Source organism: Sciurus carolinensis, chromosome 3 (assembly GCF_902686445.1).
Source record: "Sciurus carolinensis chromosome 3, mSciCar1.2, whole genome shotgun sequence".
Lineage (NCBI taxonomy): Eukaryota > Metazoa > Chordata > Mammalia > Rodentia > Sciuridae > Sciurus > Sciurus carolinensis.
Window position 1 is genome coordinate 180697168 of NC_062215.1, and position 25025 is coordinate 180722192.

General features: G+C 57.2%; 2 protein-coding genes across 5 annotated transcripts in view; both read right to left on the bottom strand.

Moving 5' to 3' along the window:
* Positions 1 to 1327: 1327 nt before the first annotated feature.
* On the bottom strand, positions 1328 to 3320 carry Hes6 (hes family bHLH transcription factor 6). The gene is made up of 4 exons (XM_047545891.1): positions 3141 to 3320; positions 2977 to 3063; positions 2801 to 2882; positions 1328 to 2548 (listed from the first exon to the last, which is right to left on the bottom strand). The coding sequence occupies exons 1-4, from the start codon at positions 3219 to 3221 to the stop codon at positions 2124 to 2126; spliced, it is 675 nt and encodes a 224-aa protein (XP_047401847.1). The 5' UTR covers positions 3222 to 3320; the 3' UTR covers positions 1328 to 2123.
* A 4453-nt stretch (positions 3321 to 7773) lies between these two features.
* Positions 7774 to 25025, bottom strand: part of Per2 (period circadian regulator 2) — a 40218-nt gene continuing 22966 nt past the window's right edge. For 3 of the 4 annotated variants that reach the window (XM_047544053.1, XM_047544052.1, XM_047544054.1), the window contains exons 10-24: positions 22426 to 22532; positions 21637 to 21790; positions 21262 to 21370; positions 20723 to 20848; positions 20185 to 20269; positions 19229 to 19367; positions 19035 to 19141; positions 18234 to 18447; positions 18089 to 18150; positions 16965 to 17204; positions 14432 to 15207; positions 13249 to 13420; positions 12407 to 12599; positions 11457 to 11607; positions 7774 to 9921 (exon numbers count right to left, since the gene is read on the bottom strand). In XM_047544053.1, the coding sequence (XP_047400009.1) occupies positions 9772 to 9921; positions 11457 to 11607; positions 12407 to 12599; positions 13249 to 13420; positions 14432 to 15207; positions 16965 to 17204; positions 18089 to 18150; positions 18234 to 18447; positions 19035 to 19141; positions 19229 to 19367; positions 20185 to 20269; positions 20723 to 20848; positions 21262 to 21370; positions 21637 to 21790; positions 22426 to 22532 (2785 nt within the window). In that variant the 3' untranslated portion in view covers positions 7774 to 9771. Of the gene's footprint in view, positions 9922 to 11456; positions 11608 to 12406; positions 12600 to 13248; positions 13421 to 14431; positions 15208 to 16964; positions 17205 to 18088; positions 18448 to 19034; positions 19142 to 19228; positions 19368 to 20184; positions 20270 to 20722; positions 20849 to 21261; positions 21371 to 21636; positions 21791 to 22425; positions 22533 to 25025 lie in introns of all 4 variants that reach the window. The other variant, XM_047544055.1, reaches the window with a different exon arrangement.

A 25025-nucleotide genomic window follows, 5' to 3' on the forward strand; every position in this document is an offset into this window, starting at 1 on the left:
CCAGCTAATGTGGTGTTTTAAGCCAAGTTCATGGTCATCAGTTGTGATAGCCGTAGGTAACTAATACACAGGGCCAGGGATTTGAGACAAGGAGGCAATTTTCAGGGAAGGACAAAGCCAGGCCATCGACGGCTTAGCAGGAGGCCTGTGAGGGGGCCGGGGCAGTGGAGTGAGGAGGCCACATGAAATAGTTGCCTGGCACCGCGTGAACCTCCATTCCCAGGTCCAGGCAAAAGCAGCTCTCACCCTAGGAGGACTTGGTGGTCCCGGCTCTGGGAGCGGTTTCCATTTCAGAGAAAGCAGAAGTTGCTCCTGAAGATTAGAGAGGCTGGCTCTGGACTGGAGAAGCACAGGGCCTGAGTTCTGGGTGGCAGCTTCTGACCTTGGGCAGGTCCTGGCACTTTTGCCTCAGGTCAGCCTCCTGCACCTTGCATCCTAGGCTCCCACTGACCAACCTTCCAGGGTCTCTGGGAAGATGGAGTGAATGTCACAGCAGAGCTGGCATCAGAGCTCATCGCAGTGTTCTCTGGATACTGTTGGGGGCCCACAAGGTAAGGTGAACAGGAAGGCCCATCACCCCCTGTTTCCCTGTGCATCACTGGGGCCATGAAAATAACCCCAGGAATAACATTTCCATTCCTCTAGCCCTCCTTGGGGACCTAACCTTCCCCAACTCCCTTGACAGCTCAGTCCCAGTTACTAAGATTAAGTTGCAACTGGTTATAGCCCACAGACAGAAGTCTAGAATTGAATTATAATAAATCCAGGGGGAACCCCTGGTGGTCAGGACCTGCCAGGAGACTTTTGTAAAGGGGCTGTTGGGAACGATGTTCTTAAAGACAAAAGGCCCAAGAGGAGCCCCATGCATCAATCCTAAATCCTTACATCTCAACTCCAGGTTGGTGCTGCCAACCCAAAGTAAGCTTTGGGGTCCTGGAGCGGGAAGGGGCTTGGCTGTGGTCATGATTGCCATCAGATGACCATGTGCCATCTGCAGGCCTTCCCCAGCTTAAAGGGGCAGGTTTCTATACCACAGTTGCCCATCCTGTCACCTTCGGTCCCTAGGGGGGTCTAACTTCCTGTGTTTAGCATGACCTCAGGTTCGAGGTGCTTGTGCCCACGGCACTGCAAGCCATGAACTAGGTGGGTCTCCTTGTCCCCAAAATCAGTGGCACCTGGGGAAAGCTTCTTCAGTCATGAAGTGACAATGCAAGCAAGTAGCCTGACCCCTGCACCATACTCATGGAGCCCAAGCCAGGTCTTTGAAAGTCACAGCAAGGCAGATGGCTAGCAATTATCCACTTGTGTTTATTTCCGGAAGCTCATGAACAAGAGAACGGTACAGGGACAGGCCATTTCCCTATGGCTGAGTTACCTGAGAGACAAACCCCATGCCCATGGGCTCTTCCTCAGGGAGAGGACAGGCCTCAAGACCTGCCAGGCTGTGGGGACGTCTCCAGCTCCATCATACTAACTTACTTTGCTGACAGAGTGAGAGACTTAAAAGGCATTCATTAGTGTCAGATGGAGGGAAAAAATTTGTACTTTAGCTTCTATGTCTCTGACACATTAACGACACATCAGTAATACTTAAAGGGTACCAAAATTCTTTATTAATTCAGTTGGAACCCTTGATGGCAACCACATTCACAAACTCAGGTGTGCTATACAGAGAGCAGCTCAGAGCAACACTGCAGAACTACTTGCCTCCCCCTGGTCTCTTGGCTGAAGTGGCAAATTCAAGCTTCTGTTCAGGCTGCCAGGGCCTGAGTGTCCAGCCATGAGGAGAGACTCAGCATCACCTTCCCTTCTTCCCCACACTAGATCGCCTACAAAGGCTGGGACCGGTGAATGTGTGAGAGCCCTGGAGCTCTACCAAATTCTTCCGCTGCCTGTAGTTCCCTCCCTCCTCCCACCCAGAGCTGTAGGGTCTGGGAAATAGGACTAGGGACCTGACTGGGCTGGTCATCAGGGGCTGCCTTGCAAGCCATCCACTGGAGGAAGGGAAGGGCAGACCTGGGAGATGTCTTGGGCCCTTACTCCATCACATCTGAACCTCTCGGATGGGGGAGTAGAGTTTGGGCAGTTCTAGCCTATGCCTGCAGGTCCCTGGCTAGCATTTGTCACCAAGGCCTCCAGATACTCTGGGATATTTGGGCCACAGTCAGGCTACCCAGGGCAGGGGGCATCAAGTCCCTTCCCTCAGCAGACACCCGACTCAGTTCAGCCTCTGGGACCTCCTCTAGGTCAGAGCACAGGTCGTCCCCAGGACCTGGAGGGCTGGGCAGTGGGGACCCAGGGGCCCCTCCCGGGGGCCAGCCACTTCCCCAAGGGGCTCCAGGTGGTCCTGCCAAGGCGTCCCCCAGCAGATCCCGGAAGCTGCTACCCTCGCGCAGCGGCATGGACTCAAGCAGGTGGTTCAGGAGCTCCGCGGCTACGGTGGCGTCGATGGCCTGGCACGTGGACACGAATGTGTGCACCTCGTGCATGCACTGGATGTAGCCAGCAGCGAAGCGCTCACTTGCTTCCGCTTGTAGCTGCTCGCGCTCTGAGAGTGAGAGGGAGAGAGCAGCGCCCAGTGCCGTGAGCCGGGCCAGGCCCACCCCGGAGGCGGATACCAAGCTCACCTAGAAGTCGCGGGTGCGAACCCCGCTTCAGGAAGCCCTAGCTACCGACAGGACAGGGACGCCGTTGGAGGCGAGGTACTCCAGGGGAGCGGCATCCTGGGAGAATGCACCCCGCACCTAGGTGGCAGGCGCCGGCGTCCCGCGCCGGGTCCACGCGCCCCGCCGCCACTCACCACGCGCTCGGCCCCGTAGCGCGCCCTGCACGCGCCGCACTGTCAGCTCCAGCACCTCGGCGTTCTCCAGCTTGGCCTGCACCTGCGCCAGCAGGGAAGGGCAGTGAGCCTGGCCGCGCGCTCCGGGATCCACCCCGCCCTCCCCACGGCCGCGGCCGCCCGCCGGGTCGCCGCACCTCGGCGCCAGCCAGCAGCAGCCGCAACTCCTGCAGGCTCTCGTTGATCCGCGCGCGCCGCTTCTTCTCCACCAGAGGCTTCCGGGCCTGCGGGAAGCGGGTCACTGAACCCCGGCCCCGCGAAGCCTCCCACTCGCCCTTCCGCCCGTGGCTCCCGCCCGCACCTTGCGGTCCCCGCGGGCCTCCCAGCCGTCCTCGTCCTCGCGGGCGGCACAGTCCCTGCCGGGAACCAGGGGCGGAGCCATGTCCTCACCGCCAGGAGCGCGGCCGGCCTCCCGATGCCCCGTGCGGGCCCGCGGTCCGGCTCAGCTCGCGGCGTCTTCCGGCTCGCCCCGGCCCCGCCCCTCTTATAGTCGCTTATTTGCATCTCAATGCGCCAATTGGCAGTGCGCACGCCCAGCCGCCAGCTCGAGGCGCGCTTCGGCCAATGGAAGCGGCGGGCTTTGTCCGCCCGCCGGCCCCAGCCGGTAGGCAGCTGGCGGGGCGGGGCCCAGCCGGGCCTCCAACGACCTCCGCGGGGGCGGCACCCGGGGGCGCGGCGACCCGGGGGCGCGGCCTTGAGTGCGCTTGCTTCTCTAGCTCGGCGGCCGTAGGACCCCGGATCTGGCGTGCTTGTGTGCAGGGGCTGATCCGACCATACCTTCCTTCCTCCTTTCTTCCCTCCGTCCGTCCGTCCATCTATCCATCCACCCATCCATGCGTTAGCTCCTCCCTTAGTGCCCTAATTATGCCTCCCAAGAGCAGCCCTCCAGCCAGTCGCCAGTGGTCGGGCTCTGGAGAGGCAGAACCAAAGTCAAGTCCGTGGACTCCAGACCTGGAGGGAACTTGGTGTTCAGGCTGGGGTGGATGCGAAGCCCTGGGAAGTGGGGGTCTACTGCGCAGCAGGTGTAGGGGGTGCCTGCGATCCCCTCGCGTTTGCTGCGGACTCCATGGACATCGAAGCTCTCCACTTGGCACCGGAACCCTAGTTGGGGGAGGTCCGCGGGGGCTCCTTCCCAAACCCATCTTCCTTTAGGCTCTCTTCTCTTGGTACCCGCTCTTCCCCCTGCACCCCCCACACCCTGCCAGTCCTTCCCTGGCTCCCCCCACTGGGTAGCCATTGTTCCCCGTCACCTCCCTCGTTCCCCTTTGAACTCAGCTCATTTCTCCATAGTCCCCTTCGATTTCGACCCCGCCCCCGCCTTCCTCTTCTTTTCGTCCCCCTCCCCCACAGACCTTCCTTGGCCTTCCCGCATCCCGCGAGCCCACCCTTCCCCAGCCCCACCGCTTCCATCCCCCTCCTTCGCTCCAAATCCCTTTCGTGCGTTCGGTCCCCCCACGTCCCGCCTCGGCTCTTGGCCCCCGCATCCTCCCGCCCAGCGCGCCAGAGCTGCCGTCTGGCCGCCGTAACTTGATGCCCGTGACAGTTGGCAGCTGCAGCCGCTTCGGCGGAGAAAAGCGGCGGCAGCGCCAAGAGCGACAGGTGTTGGCCGCGCCTTTGTCTCGCCCGCTTTGTCCTTCGGGCCGCGGCGGCCACGCTTGGGTCGGCCAGACGCCCGCTACCCCCACAGCCCGCCGCCCATCTGGCCGCCGCGGGGAGCCTGGGCCGCTGGACCGCGCCCCTGGGCAGCGCCCCGGGAACCCCGACCTGGCCCTCCCTTCTCGCAGCCTATCAAGCCTGTGCACCCTTCTTGGCCCTCGGCCTCTGCCCACAACCAGCTTCTTCCTGAGCACGCTCTGAACCCACCTTCAGCAAGGGCCTCCTCATTGTTCATTGCCCCTCTCCATCTCCTTAGGAGATGCCCGCCCCATCCAGCCGCGTAGCAGCACCTAACCTTAGTCCCACACTACTTTCCCTTCCTGGGATTGTCAGGATCTGCTCCGAGCTTCTCCAGGTTGTGAGCATCCCTGCCCAAGGGCACACAGTCTGCCCTAAGACTCCTCGACACCTCCCAGCACTCCAGCATAGAACCTGGCCCCAGGAACGTTCTGGGTGGGTAGGGAAGGGCCTGAGCGCTCCTAGCCTGGCTGGGAAGCTGCTGGGAGGAGAGCCCCAAGGACTGCGACAGCTGAGCAGATCCCTCACCCTCTACCCTCTGGAAGACAGGTCTGGCAAACCCCTGGCTCCCCCCAGAGGGACCATCACAGACTTCAGGCATGATTTGGGTGGAAAGGTTTAAAAGTCCCCAGAGTCACCTCACTGACCTCTCTGAACACCTGGGAGCCCCTCCTGCCCACTCTCTCCTATTCTTACTCTCCCTCTGGGTTACTCTTGCATGTGCAGTTCACTGAGATTTCCCCCAGCCTATCATCTCTCATCTGGTGCGGGTACACATGCACCCCCAAGTTCAAAAGCCTGGCTCTTTTCCATGTACCCTCCAGGGGGGCTGCTCAGACACCTAATCGATCTTTCCCCCACTCCTAATAGTGAGAGTGACAGGGTGGGGACCAGATTGGCAGATCCTAATGGAGTCTGTAGATGGCCTGTGACTTTATTGTCCTTTACCACTTAGACACTTAGGGAAGGAGACTCCCAAGCGAGTACAACTAAGTTTCTGCTACTTTAAGAAACAGGGAAAAAATAAACTCAGTAATAATTTTTACACTCCCAGGTTTGCAAACTCTTTCATATTCATCATTATCCAAGTGAACCAGGCCAAAAATGTTTTAGGATGCTCTTCATGAAAGAGTTCACACTGGGGCAACATGATCAGGGAATTGGGGGAGGCCTTTGGAAAAAGACTGAGAACACCTGATTGATTGGAGAATTAGGTATGAGGTGCAGAAAAGGACATGATAAAGGCCAACTGTGCAAGTGAAAAATGAAAGGCAACTGGGACCTCTGGGAGAAAACAAAAAGTTGCCCAAGAAAAGAAGTCATCTTAGTACAGGTTGGATTAGGAGGCGATGATTCTTTTATAGCCATAGCAATGTGACACTGTTCAAGGGGTTTCAAGATTTAAAATCAATCTACAGAAAAGGCAAGGAAGGCTTACTTAGGTTGTTACTGGCACCTGATCCAAGGGAAACTGCTTGGATCCAGACTGGTCAGATTCAACTGCCAACTGGCCCAAGAAATACATCAACAATGGAAAAAGGGAAAAAGGAATTTTAAGCAGTTTGAGCAAATGAGGGAGAAGCAGGGAGACTGAGTAATAATCCTACAGAAGGTGGTTCGATTTATAGGAACAAATCCCAGGCGATGATGTACATGACTTAGCTAGCCCAGTGACAAATTAGTTTTAGCCTCCTTGGCATCTGTGTAGGCCCAGACGTAGTTTTTATTCTCATGTGAGGAAATTCAGGATCTTTCTGTTTTGGTTATAGGACATGATGTAAAATTGACTTCATAAAAGCTTAAGAACAGGTCACAGGAGTTGGGAGAACTTTGCACAGGGAGGGCTGGGGACCTGGGTGCTGAAGACTACTGACAAATTGCCTAGAGTTGAGGGAAAGAGAAATTAAGCACTACCATATGCCTCGTTGTGACCAAGTACCCTTGAGAAGGAAAAGAATAGGACTGGGCAGTGTTTGAGTAAGCAAAATCCCTCTTGGTTGGACTGGACCACCTGAGGCCTATCTGCAAAGTCAGCTTCAATTCCTTTAGTGGGCCCATTGTTGGGTGGCTTGGACTTTCTGTCCCAGAAGCCTGGCTGCTTCATCTTGAGGCCACCAAGCCTTCTCTCCTTCTTTCATTGGCCTCTCCTAACCAACCCACTTCCTGCCATTTGTCCCTTGGACTGATCCTGCCCTCAAAGTTTGCCTGAGCTCAGACTTCCTGAGCGTTTGGGCCCTTTGATCCTCTTAGAGCCAGGAACAGAGCTCAACAGAGGCTGAGCAGGGCCATGGTGGCCATGGGGGGACCAGCTGGCAGCAGGAGTGGCAGGCCATAAATTCCCAGGGGAACAAAGGCAGTGACCATTCTGCAGATGTCCAGGCCCCTTGTGGGCAATCTAACCAGGAGACTCCTAGAATCTCCTTTTGGTTTAGAAACAGAGAGGGTAAAGAAAAATGCAATTAAGGATCTTCCAGAGGCACTCGCAGTTTGGTGAAGCAGCCCTATCTGGCAGTTCAGCAGTCAGCAGCCACCTTGGTGTTCCCTAGGGACTTAGGTCCCCTCATCGGCACGTGGAGGCAGAGTTCAGTCTGCCTCCTGCTCAGGGCACTCCTGGAAGGCTGGGCATTGGGCCCGGGATCCATTCATCCCTCTGCTTCAGCCCCCGCCCCGAGTCCAGGTTTGAAAAGTGGGAAGAGGCGGGCAGGTCTCCTCACACCCCCACCACTGTGGCCAGTTCTCACCAGACTTGCCCCAGTGTCAGGGTTGAGGCAGGAGCTCCACCAGGAGCGGGAGGCCTGCACGGTTCCCAGTGGGGAAGCCACTTTTCTGGAGAGCATCCTCTGACTCCTCTGCCCTCAGCTCTGTGGCAGAGCAACCAGTCCAGCTGGCCAGACCACAGAGGGAGGGGCTGAGAGAGTAGGGGCCTGGGGTCATGGTGGAGTGAGAGGGGCCCTGGGGCAGAGCCAAGCCGCACACCCCTCGATTTGCAAGTGAAAGGCTGCAGGAGGAAGCCTGCGATTGCAGGATTCCATCTGCTGGGCCAGAGCTGAATTGGGTAAAGGAGGCGAATGTGCGGGAGAAGGGGACCAGCAAGAGGAGACCAGAGAAGGGAAGCAGGAAGGGACCTTCAGGGTTCAAGTTTCCCTGATTCCCTGATAAAGAACTGTTGGAATTTTTCACAAAAAACAAACAAAGAAAAATACCAAAACAAACACCTCCTGATCATCTTCCACCACAAAAAAAAAAAATAAACATGCAACTGAAAATAAAAATATATTTGCTTTATTTACCAATTTTCTAAAAGGCAAAAGTGTCATAAAAAGACACAAGCAGTCACACAAATATATTGCACTGGGTAAAGAAAGTTTGGTTTGCACATGAACAAACCACTTGTCCTGCAAGGCTCAACAAGTCATTACGTAAACTCTGAGAGCTTATTTACACATCTTCTCAGGAATATATTAAAAAGAAGGCTCAGTTGAAAATAGACAAAACGTTTTCTGACACCCGTGTAAGCACACATACTGGAGGAAACAGGACTCGATGCTTGGCATCATGTAAACAAAGTCACAGAATTACCCTATGAGGTCAACTTCCTAGCAGTTAACAACCAGAGAGCACATATTAAATAAAATAATGCTGATGATAAACATTCATGACAGGAAAGAGAATGTTTTGGCAGTTTCGTGTTTGGTACCATAAGTGTGACCTTAGACTGCCATCTAGATGTTCCTTATGATCTGAGGCACAGGCAGCCAGTCGCCCACCACGTTCCATTTTCAAGAACACAGAGACTACCACCTTAGGTTGGGCAACAGCAGGTGCTGTCGTTTTGTAAATTAAAAAAAAAAAAGCGTTCTTATATTAATAAAAATAGGATTAATATTCAGGCATAAAGCGGTGTTATGAGGAGATGCCACCTTGTAGCAAAGAACAGGGAAAACCTGCTGCTTTTCCAGCATCGTCATTTCATCAGTGGTGACTTCTTATTCACACCAGGGACTGAGGTCACACTTCTCAACAGACTGTGAGATATCTGGTGCACCTTGAGGTGTTATAAAGTTGGACAGGTTGGTCTTATTATTTCCCAAGAGTTCAAATGATCTGAAAGTGCTGGCAATGCTGGCAGATGTCACAGCAGAAACCTGAAGCTACACCAAGAGAGGCACATGAAACAATGAGGGCCAGGCAGCCAGCCCAGGGAGAGGTGAGGTGAGCTCCCCGCACCCTGAAGACGCGGATGGAGTCAGAAGCTGCGCACACCAGGTCACAGTGGCAAGGCTGCTCTCTGCCAGGAGCTGGCGCTGGCTTTGCTGGGCCGGAGCTCATGTCTGAAAGGCTCCAATCAAGGAACAAACATGACTGGGTCCCCGACGCAGCTGAAGGCTTGGTTTGCAGAGGGAGGTCACCATGAAGACAGGACCGCTAACACACTTCTCCACTATCGGCCGTCTGGTCTAGGACGGGTGTAAGAACAGCGTAGGAATATACAAGGATCTGGGTGGGCATCGAGCTGGTGAAGCTGGTCACACACACCACTAGGCTCTGTCAGTCTGAAGCGAGCATTTCAACTTTGTTTACTACAAACAAAAGCCATGTCAGACCGAATGTTTACCACTACAGTACTGGAACCCAAAGCCGTTGAATTATGCTGCTAACCACCTAATGCGAAGTCTTTGAAAGAAAATGAGAGGCTGTTCCCTCTGTTCAGTATATGAACGGACACCTTGCTGGACTAATAACCACTTGGACAAGCCCCTGAGAGAGGACAGAATCTGACCCAATCTAAAGACACCCTGGTAAAGCTCCAGAAAACTGGAGCTCAGCTCAGAGCCACTCAGGTTTCCTGGCTACTTGTCACAGCCTGCTGTGACGTCTTAGGTCAACCCACAGGGGGCCAGTGGATGCTGGTGCACTGGACAGAAGTCTCCTTGCGGTGCAAGAACTTCCAAGGGCACTGAGGCGACTTCCCTGATGCTTCCAAAGACGGGTCACAGTCTTTTTCAAGTTCAGTAGCAACCAAAATCTCTGCTCCACCCCTAAACTCCAGTTTATATTTTAAATATGAAAACATATTTCTTTCTAAACCTTTCCTACCCTCCAGTTTTAAATCACCTCTTCGGAAAACTGTTTTTGTTTTTTTTTCTAAGACAAAAAAGCCACGTAAGCATCAATGTCCATTTCATCAGAAACAACCGTGATGATCTTCTGCCTCTTCCAAGCGCCATCTGACGCAGATCCCTGGCTGGCGGCGGGGGTTACGTCTGCCCTTCCTCCCTGTGACTCAGGGGATGTCCGCTTTCCTCTTCTTGGGTGTCTGACGCGTCCCCGAGTCCCAGGGAAGGAACGTCTCCCTCGTATGGCAGGCGAACGCTGCCTTTCTCTTCACTTCCGCAGTAGATGCATTCCTTAGAGGAGGAAGGTAACACTGGTGAGCCGCTGGGACTGGGGCCTTTGCTGCAGCTGCTCCAACTGAGCAGGACACAGGCGGACAGCCCACGAGCTGGACTCGGGGACTTGCTCCACAGTGTGCTAAGTAAGGGTGAGCAGGTGGCAGGGAGTGGGCGGTGGCTCTAGACTGGGCACCCAGAAAAGCCACAGCAAAGGGGGCTGCAGAGGCTTCAAGTGCGTCCTCACATTCTCTCCATCTTTCTCTGCAAAGGTGGCACCTTGCCCCCCTCAAGGATGGCCCGCACTTAGGAAGAGTGCGGGGCTCCTGAGACCAGGTCGAAGGTGCGCAGCTTCCCCTGGCTCCCTGAGGAACCGAGGCTCCCTGCCAACAGCTGGCACCAGCAGGCCTGTGGTCCCTGCGGCAGACACTCCAGCCTTGAGCTAACAGGAGGCCCAGCTGAATCTTGCCTCAACCACATGAGACCCTGAGCCAGAGCCACCCAGCTCTGCTGTTCTCAGTTCCTGACCAGGAGGCTGCCCAAGGGGCTGCACCCAGCACTGGGAGGCCTCTGGGTCCTGGGGTCACATGCCAGGCAGCAACAGACAAGAGGCATGCCCACAGAAGTGCCAAGGCTGCCAGAGCCAGAACCACAGGCCCCCTGAGAGGGCTCCTGGCAGAGGGAAGAAGGTGCAAGGGTCCTGTGACAGCGCCTGCCTCTGAGAAGGCAGAGCAAGAGGAAGTGGAGAGGCGCTGGGCAAGGTGGGCGTCCCATCTGTAAGGCCATGTGACTGAGACGGGCACCGTGTGCAGGGATGTGAGCTCAGAGCTGACGCGACCCGACTCGGGACAGGAGGAGCACTGAGCCAGCTGGGAAGCGCTTGTGGGCGGTGAGAAGCATCGGGCTTCTATCTACTGCAAAGCCCAGCGACAGGGTCCGCCAGTGGCTGGGTGGGAGTGAGGAGTCCAGCAAGCCCCCAAGGCTGTGGCATGGGTAGCCCCTGGAGGGACAGGGCCAAACTGCTCTCTGAGCATAATTAGGAGCTTGGTTTTGGACACGTCATTTTCCAGAAGACTAGCCTGTCCTGGCTGGAGTCACACTGCCTCCCACAGGAGCAGAGGCCATCCTAGAGGGAGGAGCCCCAGAGAAGGGAGGCAGGAGAGGCAGCGCCAAGGCTAAAGACCAGGGCCCGGGGAGGGGTGAGGCTGGGGCGAGGGACGGGGTGCACGCGTGGCTTTGAGACCTTGGGACCAGGGTGTGGGGAGGTGGAAAGGTCTTTTGTTTTGTCAAATAAAGACAGAATTGAAGACCGGAAAAACTCAAATGTCAGCACGAGGCTGAGAGGAGGCACTAGACCCCCGGGAAACACACTGAAAAGCCAGCAGAAAAGCCAGCACCTCAGAGCAGGCTTGGCAGAGTTGCAGAAGCCCTTCCTTTTTAAAAAGTAAACTTATTTTATGTATTTTAATTTACAGAAAAGTTGCAGAGGTAACACAGTGAGTGCCCTTCGGTGGACTCCTGGGGCGGATGAGGAGGTGGGCTTGTGAGCTTACCGCCACGTCGATGGCTGTGGGCAGGCCACCTGTCTGGACCCATGGGTGGACCTCACGAAGCTCCTGCCTCTGGCCCTCAGTGAAGCAGGGCTGGAACCTCCGCAGCAGCGCCAGCTTCTCTCTGTCCTCCCTCAAGACCGATTCCAGAGCCCTTCAGGAAGATTTAGAAACAAGCAGGCTTCAGAATGAGCCCAAGAATGCACTCATTTTTACCAGCTCTCCAACGTTAACGACACAGTTTTAGATAATTTTGTTAAGTGCAAACTTCCTTTTACTTAATATAAATCACCTTGTTTAGAGTAACAATCTCATCAGCCAATAATCTGCAGTCTTTCTATTGAAACGGTAGTCTGGGTCAAGGGGAAGGCTTGGGCAGCCTGGGCCTCTGGGCGTGGCTCCGCGGGGCAGGACTACCTGGGAGAGTCTCGCACCAAGGGCGTGGTGGCATGACCTTCCCTACCCCTGGCCAGCGCTGGCCTGGACTGCAGTTCCTGGAGATGGAGCCATCTCCCTGGCCAGCAGAGGCCCAGGTGTTCGCACCTTGGGGTCAGCTCTTCTTTCCTGCCTTCCCTTCCCCCAGCCTCTCCTACTTGGGGGTGCTTCGCGAGGACAGGGCCCACGTCCAGGTCCACAGGGCAGCTGACGTGGACTCAGAGCCTGAGCACAGACCCAGGGTCACCAGAGAACAGCAGATGGTCTACCTTGACCCTAGGTTTCAACTCTTAGACAAATGGACAGTCATTTACCTCAGGCTGCCTGGGCAGCAGCACACACGTGTCCTGGAAGTCGAGTGTGGCGCCAGGGAGGCTACTCCTCCCTAGCGGGGCCGGAGAGGGAGCCCTGCTTCCTCCCTGCACTGGCCGGGTCCAGGACAGGGCTTGCTGCGGGTGTCATCTGTCACCTGAGTGGCAGGCCCAGCCCCCCAGCACCAGCAGGTTCTGAGTGGTTACCGGGAAGGCAGCTGGTAGGTCATCATGACGCTGTCGTCTGTGTCCGCCATCAGCAACCAGACGGGGTCCTGCAGGACGCACTTCATCAAGTGCTCGCTTTGCTCCTTGTCCCTGCTGGTTTCTGCTTTGTGGTTATTCTCTGAGGAGTCGATGCTTCCAAAGTATTTGCTGATACAACTGGTGTCAGTACTGCCTTTAAAAACACGACACGAGGGGGTCAAAACCTTGAAACGTGGTCGACCCGTGTCATGCTGCCTGCAGGGCCAGGACTGGCAGCAGGGCCTGTGCTGGCGAGTCCCGCGGCTTTCCAGCTCTTGACGGACCTGGGTGACTGGAACGCAGAGCACCCACTAGCCCTGAGGAGGCAGCGCTAGTCTGTCAACCCATGAAATCCCGCGGAGACGCGAAGTGTCCTAAGAGGGGAGGAGCTGGCCCAGGGCCCCCGGCCAGTGCGCCAGGGCAGAGGTGGCAGTGCATCTCCCACAAGCTGAGGGTCAGGGACGCTCACTTCGGGAGGAGGGAGCCAGGTCATCATGGTCATAATCATTTGAATGATGCCGCTCGGTAAAGGTCTGTAGCTGGTCGCACGTTCACAGGGTGCGACTAGCTGAGAACAGACTGCTACCACGGGAGCCCGAGGGTGGCCCAGCAGGGACCTGGTGGGGTGAGGCCTGCCTGCCACAGAGACTGGAAACAAGCAGGCAGGGCGTGGGATTCTGACGGGCCCAGGCCTGCCACGTGGCCAGGCTGGGTGAGCCGCGGGCAGCAGAGCAGAGCAGACCTTCCAGGCGCGTCCCGCACCCCTCGGTCTCGCACACACCCACGCCCCAGGGCCAGCATACCTGCCCCACTGGGCGATGTGGTGCAGCCCAGAGACTCGGAGGCAGCAGAAGCCCCACTGCCAGACAGGGCTGACCCCGTGGCAGAGCAGAGGTCCTCACTCAGGAGGAGGTGGAGCAGGTCGCTGGACACAGACACGGCATCGCTCTCCTGCGCCTCTGGGGGCTCGTCTTGCTTCAGGGACAGGGAGAAGACAGCGGCTGTTCAGGGCTCAGCCACACACAGAGCACAGGTGAGGCTGTGGGAGTGGGTGGGGTGGCGGGGCGCTGCCGGGTGGCTCAGATGTGCAAGGGCTTCCAGACACCAGCCCTGCCTTCGTGGGCCACAGGCAGATGGTGCTTCCTCTGGGGCCACAAGAGAACTTTGCAGTGCTCCATGAGAGCCGCGAGAGCCGCTGAATCGGAATGATTCCAGGAGTCACACCAGACCACAGGGCAGCAGACATGCAGCCAGGTCCAGTGCGCTCTTGAGTGCACTGTCTTGGGAAGCATCCCTGGCCCCAGGGCCCCTGGAAACCCAGGTGGCAGGCCAGGACCCAGAAGCAGGAGTCAGGAGGGCAGAGAGTATTCTTAAGGACCCACTTCTCTGTGGAGGAGCCCTGTGCTCCTGCAACAGCAGGGGACTCCCCCAAGACAGCTCCCTCCCCTGAGCACAGCAGACATGAACCTTGGCTACCACTTCTGCAAACCTGGCTCATCTGGAAACACATGGTAACCCAGAAGTAACTGAGAGTGTCCTGGAGGGTTGGGAGGTGGAGACGGTTGCACTGGCTGCAGGTGTGAAGGCACGCTGGGCCCCTCCTCCTCCTCCTCCACCATCCTTCAAAGGGGTGGCAGAGGCCTGCCGTTTAAACTGACTGCACATTGACTTAGAAAACTCGCTAAAAAATCGGAGGCCCTTAAACGCTCTTAACAAGTCACATGCTGCCGTTTGGACTCTGCAACCAGACAAGCTGTCAGCTGTCCTTCACTCAGATTCTAAGACAAGAAAAGGCGCTGAGCCATCTACTCTGACAGGACTGAGCCCCTGGGAATACTGACTCCCAGCAGAGAGCCATGTCAAGGCCTCCAGCTTGGGGGACCCTCAGGCACTCACAGCCACCAAGGCTGAGACCAGGTGGCAGCTGGCCTGCAGTGCTGGGCCATTTGCAGCCTGCTGGGAGAAGGAGCATCAGAGAGGCCTTACTGTTGGGGGTGCCTTTGGCTGCTGGTCCCGAGAAATGCCAGGTGTGCAGTCTGGCCTGGCAGTTGCTGCTCCAGTGGTTGCTGCGGCCCCGGCGCTGCCCTCGGGTGGCTCCTCCATCTGCAGCAGGTTGAGCTGCAGCGGTGAGCTGCCTCGGGACTGGAAGAGCGGCGGGGAGGCCCTGCCCGTGGCCACTGTGGCTGACGGTTGGGTGGCTGGGCATGTGCAGGGCTGTCTGGGGAGTGAGGTCTGACGGGGGCACTCGGGCCGTGAGGCAGGAGTCATTTCGGAGGGGAGCATGGGATGGCCTGGAAAGTGAGGCTGGCCAGGGAAGCAGGCCTGGGGGAGGCTTGGGGCCACAGGTGGGGAGGGGTAGGCGGACAGCATGAGGGCCATGACCGGGGCCCAGGGGGCTGGGACGGGCAGGGGCTGGACTGCAAACTCGTGCCGGGAGTCCATAGGCAGAGCAGGCATCACAAGGCCAGAGTGGGGAGCTGCGGGTGGGGGTGCCACGGTGCCTGGCGCTGGGAACATGGGCAGGGGGAACGTGGGCACTGGCGTGGGGAAGGCCACAGCAGGGCAGCTGGACGGGCATGTGTCGGAGGGTGACCAGGCCATGGCACCTGGGTTGACGAGTGGGTGCCGGGGGCGCTCCAGCCCCCCGGGCCCTGTGCTCTGGACGGGCCCCCGAGGCTTGGCCCTTCTGGACTTGAGTTTTCTGCTCTTTCCTGCTTTTTTCCAAGACGAGTCTGTCCTAGAAGTACTCAGTCCAGGGACAGCTGGAATGACCAAGCAGCAGAGTGCACCTCAGAAGCTGTGTGACTCTGTCCCGCCCACCTGACACTTGGGGTCCCAGGCCTGTACCCTGAATAGCAGCCCTTGGGTCCACCATATGGTTTTCCCCGAACCTTGGTGAAAAGAAAAACCAAGACAAAATCGTAGCTTTTTCATAGAACTAAAGTCATCATTTGAAGGATCACCCTGAATGACAAAGTCACATTCCTTGTTTTCTTCTGTTGTTACCTTGCCCTTTCTATGATAAGTGGTATGAAAAACTTCGATTCCTCAAAGTAAATAAATAAATAAAAAGCTGGCAAGCCTCTGCTGTTCCCTGTATTTGGGAAAAAATATATATATTGGTTTGTGAAAGTGGAAGGTAGAACCACTGACCTCATCCAGCCATGGTTTTTGATTCTACAAGCCTTATCCCCATTACTCCTGAAAAAGAGAGGTTTCCTGCTTCACCTGTCAACACCTGAGCAGAAGCCCAAGGATCAGAGGGCAGCTGCTATGGCTGGGTTCTGAGGGCCCCAAAAGGCCACATGTCCAAGGCCACCACTGGGAGGTGGGAAAACTTGTAGGAAGCGAGAAGGCGGTCAGGCCACTGGGCTGCCCTGAAGGGACACTGGGGCCTGAACTTGTAGGAAGCGAGAAGGCGGTCAGGCCACTGGGCTGCCCTGAAGGGACACTGGGGCCTGAACTTGTAGGAAGCGAGAAGGCGGTCAGGCCACTGGGGCCTCAGCCCTCCTCTTCCTCCGCTTCCCCTCAGCCCCTTGGCCATGATGTGCCGGGTCACTGCAGGCCAAGCGCAGGGCCAAGCAACCGTGGACTGCGCCCTCTAAACCCGCAGGCAGCTGTCACAGTGACAGGAAGGCCCTGGGAACCACGTTCCTCCTCCTCTGTGGCAGGTGCTGCTGGCACAAAGCCCTCTTCAGTAGGACGAGGGCTCACTTGTACACAGGGCTCAGAGGTGCCCCAGGGCCTCCTTGGCAGCAGGGGCGGTTATCCTGGGAAACCGTTTTCCTCCCACTTCATGCAGAGCAATATGGGGCTCTGGCAGAGGGTGTGTGGGGACATCTCCTATCAGCTGTGCCCAGGGCTTCCACACCTCTATTTCAAGCCAGCCCAAGCAAACTGCTTTGCATTTCTGCCTCCATGTGGTCCACTGGAATCTGTTCCCTTGCCAGGGAAAAGGGACGAAAGCACTGGCTCCTGGGGTGCACATCCAGGTCTGTGCAAGACACTGGGCAGCTGTGTGAGCTGTGCACTGCACAAACCGCAGGAACAGCGACCAGTGGGAGCTGGAGTTCTGAGTAAGCTGGGCTCATAGGGCAGATCTGCTCAGGCTCAGGGAGGGCACTCTGCAGGGCTGACGGTAGTCCTGGGTATGGGGTGAGAGGGAAGGATGGAAAAGGGGGATTCCTGGGTTGAGGCATAGCTCAGTGGCAAGGCACGCGCTCAGTTGCCAGTCACGCAGGCAAGGATGGTCTGAGTCGCAGCCCTGCCTCCGATCCCCAGGGACTGGCCGCACTGCCCTGCGCTGGTGCTGCTCCTCGGGAACAGAGGCCAGACCTTGAGATGCAGCATGCAGGCTGGGCCCTCCTATGGCAACGTAGTGCGCCGCTGCTGAGGGTCCCGTGGCCCTGTTACATGTGGACCTTCCAGCCTGGGACACGCCTCATTCAGAAGCCAGCCATGGACTCCACCAGTAAGAACAAAGGCCCCACGCCCAGGCTGGACGGGGTGAATGACTTACTGCGCTCACTCGAGGGCCCCCGGGGTTGCTCCCGTGAGTAGCAGTGGCCGTGCGCCTGGAGAGGCCCCAGTCTCCTGGCCCCGCGGAACTTCTGCAGGAAGCTCTGCTCCTCCCTCTGCGTGTGTGCAGCCAGCACTTCCTTGGTGAGGCCCAGCGCCTGCAGGGGCCCCTTCTCCTGGCTGACGCTGTGGGGCAGGCAGTCCAGGGACTCGGGCCCGCTCGCCGCCTCCTCCACCATCTCTGAAACAGGACAGGCCTCTGGTCTGCACGAGCCCTCCCATCCCAACCTATACTCCCCAGAGGCATTTGCACGCGGCCACTGCCCCACGCCCACGGCAGGAGGGCCCTGCTCCAGTGGCTCAGGAACCAGAGCCTCCTCCCTGGACACAGGAACCTCGGGCTGCAGCCTGGTGTTGCAGACACTCTGTGGCTGTCCTCGGCCTTTATTTTTTATTTTTATTTTTTTAAATAAATATATTTATAGTCATGGATAAACCTTTATTTTATTTATTTATTTATTTATTTATTTATTTATTTATTTATATGTGGTGCTGAGATTTGAACCCGGTGCACATGCTTGGCAAGCGCTCTGCCACTGAGCCACAACCCCAGTCCTTGTCCTTAGCCTTCAGACACAAGATGAGGCCGAGGTGCTGTGCCTTCCACGCAGGGGCAGGCAGGACCAGCAGGCGGCCACTCTAACCCTGAAAGGGACACTTAGGGATGGAACCTCTCAGATCCTCATCATCTCTCTTGCTTTAGGGAACACTCAGGATTCACAGCTCCTGTCCTGAAGTGGGAAGGGTGGGGCCATCCAGGGAGGTCAGAAGGTGGGATTTGTTCCCAGTGCCGTCTCAGCACCATGAAGGGCACTCCTGCACCCTGTCCATAGTCACACCAGAGCAGATGACTGCCACCAAGTGACCCAGTGCAGCAGGGTCGGGCACTGCGGTGCTGGACCCGGAGGGGGGGGCACCCTCTCCTGCGTTTTGTGCAACAGGATTTCCTGGGCTGAGGCAGGGTCCTTCTGATAAGCTGAGTTAGAGCTGAAGATGGGAATCAAATGCCTCCCTTGTTTTTAAGATCGGACTGCTTTGCAGATCCTCAAAGAACCCACAGCGTACCTGATTCGGGTTGCGGCTTTTTGTCTCCCACGTGGACGATGGTGCTGCTGTAGCTGCACTGGCTGGTGAGGGACACAACACTTTCAGCCTTGCCAGGCAGCGCCAGCGAGCTCAGGCGGGCACTGACTTCCCTGCGGCTGCTCACCTTGGAGGGTGACACCACCCCTGCAGAGACAACGGAAGGAACAGGCGCAGGCTTTGTGGGACGGGCGGCTGCATGAGAGTCACACAGGCCTGGTGCCTGTGCTGTGTCCCTTCAATGGAGAAAGGTGAGAAGAGGGAATTCCAAAGCAGGAGCGGCCTCGCGTGCACATTCGAGTCCTCGGCAGGGATGCCGCTGCTCGGGGTCTGTGGTGGCCCTGGGCCAGAGGCTTAGGCTGGAGCCCATGGCCCTCTGGGGGCCTGCGGGGAGGGGCACCTCAAACTGACAGAAGGGACGGCGAGCGGGGCAGTGAGGGCAAGTAGTCCCCACCCTGTGCGTCATGAACAGGGACACCCTGTGGGACCCTCCGTGACTGTCCGCAGCACCCACAGCCGCTCGTAGCCTGAGCTCTCATCTGACTCATGGGGTGCATTAAAACTCTAGGGCAAGGCAACACTGAGACCCTGCCTGGGAAAGGGACCCACTTCAGGATGACAAATAAGAGCAACACAGCTGTGGGCACAAGGCTCATGGGACGTCGTCAGGCCTCCAGCAGCCCTTATGGGTTCCTGTTCTCAAAGCCCAGCCACCCAAGACCCGAATCACCTTGACCTTTAGGTTGCAAAAAGGTTGCTGACTTTTTAACCATTTGATCATTTTGCAAATAGCCTCTAGTTTTACACTCTATCCATGAAGCCACTCCCATTAAGGAAGGAGGAAGGACGGGACACTTCAGGTGACGTCGGGTTCCACCACCGAGGGCCAAGTGCTCACACGTTCTACAGCTCTGAACAGCCTGGGTACCTGCTGGGCGCAGCCCCGGGCTGGCTGTGGCCTTTGGCGACGGGATGTTCGCGGGGAACTCACACTTCCTCTTCAGGGAGGCGGCCTCGCTGCAGCTCTCCAGGTACCTGTGTGGATGGCCAGAGGCTCCATGTGGGTGGGCACCACGGCCAGCCAGGAGGCCAGGGTGCAGGAGGTCAGGAGGGCCTGTGTACCTGATGACACTGTCCAGGCAGCTGATCTGCTGGTAGGAGCAGGCGGGTTGGTCCTTGCAGGCCAGCTCCTCGGGGATGCCAGCCCTAGGCACGCTGGCCCCCAGACTGTCCTCTTCTGTGGCTGGGAGACTCTGAATTTCTGAAAAATTGACAAAACTGTTCTTCCACCTGATACTTTCCCCCCAAAGATGCATCCTACCGACGAAGCACTTTGATTCTGCCCACAGACTGGCCAGGGACACCATCTGGCTCACAGATACAGGAACCAGTTACGGCCTGATGTCCAGCGGCCAGCAGGTGCACATCACAGAGCACTGCAGGGGCTCAGAGGGTGCTGTGGCCTGGAAGAGGGCCTGCCTCTACCTGGGAGTCAGGGCACCGGGCCTGGGCTCTCCCCGGGCCCAGCCGCAGGACAGGCAGGTCTCACTTGAGCTCCTGGCCGTGGGGGCCAGTGAGACCCCAGGTACCTTTTGCTTCTCTTAGGCAGGACAGTGTTTCCAAGGAACCATGATGACCTCCTGCATATCACATTGTGGTTCTGCTCCCTCAGAGCCCTCATGCACACAGCCACATCTAGCACTGGTGTGTCCCCCTGCCGACGGGTCTGGTTTTGAGAACTGGCAGCTGGGCAGAGCCTCCAGAGCAGTGGAGTTGGGGGCTGGGCCAGCTGAGTGGGAGCGTGTGGCTGCAGAACCACCTGCCAGTGAGGAACGAGCCACGCGCCGGTCGCAGACCTGCCCCAGGCAGAAGCACAACCGTGCTCCCCCACAGGCCTGAGGGCACGAGCGTCTCGGGACACTAGTGCTGCACTCGGGCAGGGAGGTGGCTGCACAGCCCTTGCATTCACTGCTCACTGAAGGGCGTGCGGCACACACCAGGAGACGCAGGCACTAGGGGCCTTCGCTCTGCCGCAGCTCAGTGCTACTAAGCAAAGGGGCTCTTCTGTTTGCTTTTACCTGTACCAGATGCTTTCTTTTGTTCTCCAAATTCATGAGGAAAACGACCTCTGCTTTTGGTCTTGGTACCATTCTCATAAATCTCCTTGAAGAAAAACAGAACGGACACGTTATTCCTTCTAGACCTCCTTCCGCCTGTCCCTGCAGCGAGGTCCGAGAACCCCTGCGGCAATTCCAGCCACACACAGGGAGACCAGGTAAGTTCTGAAGAAGCCTGAGAGGCAGGGCCGGAGAAGACCACCCGCCAGCCCTGCAGGAGGAGAGACGCGGCAGTGGCCCACGAGGTCCCGCCTCCAGGGGGACTTCCTGCTGCTTGCTCTGCTGCCTTCGTAAGTGCCCTCTGAAGGCCTGGCCATAGGCCTTAGCTGCTTCTACTCCAAGGAGATGACAAACTAAAACCCAGGGTGGACAGAGCTCAGGGAGGGAAACAGCTGAGGCCAGGATGGCTCCGGTGGCCTTCACGGGCCGACTCCCAGTGCGCTGACTTTCTACACGTATCCACTAGTGTTGTCTCAGGGGCAGGAACGGGGGGACGTACGGATCTCCTCTGGCGAGATTCCTCGTGGCCATTGCTGTCGCTGGAGGAGGTCTGGCTCATGAGGTGCTCGTGGGACCCGTTGCTTCCCAGGCTCCCGTAGCCACTGGAGCCACTGTGGGGGACCGGCTGGAGGGACAGCAAACACCACTTTGGACACAGCAGAAGCTGGGGCTGGCTGAGCTCACACAGTGCATGTTGGTAACACCCTGTGTCACAGAGATGGCACCTGACCACGGCCCCCTGAGGAGGAGGTGGCGCTGGGCCTGACCCTGGGGTCAGGTTCCAGAGCTGGTCTCCTGGCCTCCATCCACAGTGTCTATCTCCAGATGTTCTGTCACCAAGAAGACACCACCCAAAGGATGTGTTTAAGCTGCTTGTTGACAGGCAACTGTGGCCACTGACAGTCCTATCAGAGTTTTCTCCCCTTCCGGTAGCAGAGGTTGAACTCAGACTGAGCTACATCCCCAGTTCCTTTTAGTTTTTATTTTGAGACTCCAGGTCAGGGTGGCTCTCAGGCCTGCTGGCTCTCAGGCACCCACCTGCAGCAGCAGCCGGTGGATCTGCTCCGTCAGCTCCTGGACGCTGGGCTGCAGGGCCTTCTCCTCTGCACATGGGAGCGCCGCAAACACGTCCTCGTTCAAAGGGCCCCTGCATGGTTTTCATCCATCTTTCAGATGGGCCCATGTGAAGGCCTTTCGGACAGTGAGCGTTCAAGACCTGTGCTCAGGCTCCTCCCTGTAGACCCCAGACTTTCCCCACTCCACCTGAATGAGGCTCCTCTCACCCGGGCCAAGTCACCCCTTCCCTGGCCTGGGCTCCCCCACAGGTTAGTGGCAAGAGGTGGCTTTGGTCCTGCCCACACCCCTGCAGTGGGAAGATCACCAGACCCAGTGTGAAGCCCTGGGAGCACTCACACCCTGACTCTGTGCCTCCCGATGATGAAGGAAATCTTCCTGCTCCACGGGTTGACGAAGCTGGACCAGCTGGTGTCCAGGGTGACGTACTCCCCGTTCCGGGTGCGGAAGCGGATGGGAGAATAGTCGAAAGGCTGCCCGCCGGACTGCAGGACTAGGACAGGGAGGAGCAGACGGTGAGCACAGGCCCGCAGGAGCGCTGGCCTGGGATCAGGGCAGCCTGGGGGTGGCAGGCATCTCCTGGAGTCTCTGCAGTTGCTCTGAATTGAAACCAGGGGGTGGCTTCCTGCAGAGTTGCTTCATCTGCTAATAGTGTCCCCTGCCTGTGAGGGCGGGGTGTGGTGGGGACACGTCCTACACTCCCCTGAACTGGTCTTCTCCGCCTCCCCTCAGACATTGAAGCCAACAGTAAAAATGAGACATCAGAGACTCAGGCCATAGGCAAGGGACATTTGACCCCACAAGATGCCCTCTCTCTTTTTTTAAACATTTTCTTTTATTGTTTTTAACCTTAATTTTATTTACTTGTTTTTTATGTGGCGCTGAGGATTGAACCAGTGCCTCGCGTGCGAGGCAAGTGCTCTGGCACTGAGCCCCAGCCCCAGCCCCAGATGCCCTCTCTTGATTCTGCCCAGCCTGATGCTAGGGGCAGGGAGGCAGCGTACCCACCACCAGATTGGCCTCCTTAGCAGATCTGACCTGTCCGAGCTGCACTGGTCTCAGGACCAAGTCCCAACACATACTAGCTTCTGCCGCACCCTGAGTGACGAATGGTGGAACAAGACCTACTCTTTTTGTGGATGGCGAGCATCAAGGGCCTGTCACTGGGGTGGAACTGCAGGAGCACAGGTGTCTCGATCAGGTCCTGAGGTAGGTAGCCCAGGAGGGGGACCGCTCTGCAAGGCAAGCAAGCGCAGTCAGGGGGCGCGCTGGAGGGCTGCGCCAGGCGGTGGAGCAGGCCGCCCCCAGCAGCTGTTCCACGGGGAAAGTGGGCAGACTGAACCCTCCAAAGGCGAAGTCTGGAGCCGGTGTGGCAGTGCACGCCTGTAAGCCCCGCTGCTCAGGAGGCTGAGACAGGAGGACGGCGAGTTTAAAGCCAGCCTCAGCAAAAGTGAGGGGCTGAGCAACTCAGTGAGATCCTGTCTCTAAATAAAAAATACAAAATAGGGCTGTGGCTGTGGTTCAGTGGTCGAGCGCCACTGAGTTCAACCCCCGGTACCTCCCCCAAAATTGAAATGTGGGAGTCGGGCCAATGGTTCCAGCTAGTCTTTCAATTCAGTAGCAAGAGGGTTCCAGTGCCTTAGCTTTGTGTTCTGTCTCCTGAAAAAATTAAATTATGTTGCTTTTGTTTTTCTTTCCCTAAGATCTTTTTCTCCTCTCATGTGACTCATCAGCTGAGCAGAGGTGTTGTGCTGTGGATTTCCGCTTAATAAGTTTTGCCCGAAGCCCTTTCCTGGGCGCAGCTTTCTCAGCTCAGGGTACTTTCCCTCTCTGGCTTCTTTGGCTACTTCGTCTGGTCACTGACTGTGGTTCCTTCAGCAGCTGTGACGACTGGCTGGGGCCTGTGCTGCTTCCCTGCAGCTGTCACCTTGCTCCTGAGTGCACGCTCCTCTGAGTTGTCCTGTCCCTGGAGGGGCAGAACGGCTGTGCCCTGTGCTCCCGTTGGTAGCCGGTGCCCCCGTGGGCTCAGGCAGCTGCTTTCAAAGCTGACTGCCACTTGGCCACCTCCATGCCTCCAGCAGGTGTTTCCTGGGCTCTCCTTGCCCGTACGGAAGGACATCTGCCTTTGGGTCCTGAGAGCAGAGCTGTCTTCGACGCTCCTCCTCGTGAGACATGCTCTCCAGGCCTAGTGCTTTCCTCTGGACAGGAGGTTCAGAGTGCCCCCCGCGCCCTCCCAGTCAAGGCCTGGCCAGAGGAGCAGGAACAGGAGGAGAGGGAAGAAGTGGGTGAGGAGCCAGGCGAGGAGCGAGGAGGGCAGGGAGGAGCACCTGCCCCTGCCTGGACCGGGGACCCTGCAGCTGCTGCTCACAGTGCCACGGCACCTGCCTGCCTGCTCGGGGCCGCAGACAGTTCTTACCTTTGGAGGAGTAACCCTCCGGGGTCCAGGCCTCGCCCTCTGAGGTCCTGGTTTGGCAGGGCAGGGTGGTGCCCAGAACCCTGCATCACTTTTTCTGTCTTTTTCTTTTTTTTGTGATGTGGGGGTTGAACTCAGGCCTCGCGACCACTCAACCACTAAGTCACGTCCCCAGACCAGGAAGCTGCATGGTGAGGCTTTCTTTTCTTGGCTGATGCTGCCACAGGTGATTGTGGACTACACTGAGCAACCTGGCTGCCCACAGAACACAACTGTCCAGGAGGGACAGGGACCTTATGGCAGTCCAGGTGCTGCCCAGCACCTCACGGTGACCCGGTCTGTTTCAGGAAGCCTAGCACGCGGGCACCTCTCCGTTCACTTCCTGCCGTGTCTCTGAGGACGTGCTTCTCCCCAAGCACCGCCGGATCCCATCATGGTGTTTGCTTTCATGCATCTGTGGAGGAGGAGCTGGGAGAAGGCCCACGGGGCAGGGCAGAACCACTCCAAGTCCAGTGCTCCCGAGTCCAGTGAGGATCGTTCACACAGCTCCAGAACCCTGGGCGGGTCCCAGGGAGGCCCCAGGTGGGGCTCTGAACAGAGCTATGGAGGGGACCATGTCCCCCATGGCCACCTCTGGGACAGAAGAGAGGCTTCTTGAGGCCCTGCATGGCACCGCCAGCTTCCGTCCTAACCCTGGCCCAGGCACTTGCTCCTGCTGGGCATCTCTCCCTCGACCTGAGCAGACAGGCTCGGTCAGGACGAGAAGGCGCTCTCCGGAAGCCATTCACACCACCCACACCTCATGAAGATTTTGGTATAATTTCAAAACTATGTCGTCGCCTATAGAGCCATACATCACTTAATGAGGGGGACCTGGTCTGAGAAATGTGTCATCAGACAATTCTGTCACATACAAACAGCATGAGGTACCCTTACACAAACCTAGAGGGTATAGGCGGGAGGGTACATCTCTGGGGAGATGTGGCCACCTGACTTGATTAAGAGACACCATGAAAAAGAGAGGCGTGAGGCTGATGCTGGTGTTTCATATCACACCTGGCTTATAACAAGTAGGGGTATACTCCAAAGGAGCAATCAGAAGGGGCTGGGTTGTGGCTCAGTGGGAGAGTGCTTTCCTAGAATTCGTGAGGCCCTGGGTTCGATCCTCCACACCACGTAAAAATAAAATAAAGGTACTGTGTCCACCTACAACTAAGACAAAATGTTTTAAGAGATTACAAAACAAAGTCTAGTACTATAAATACATACACTAGTCATGGTTGTTACCATTGCCAAATATTATGTAGGGCATCTG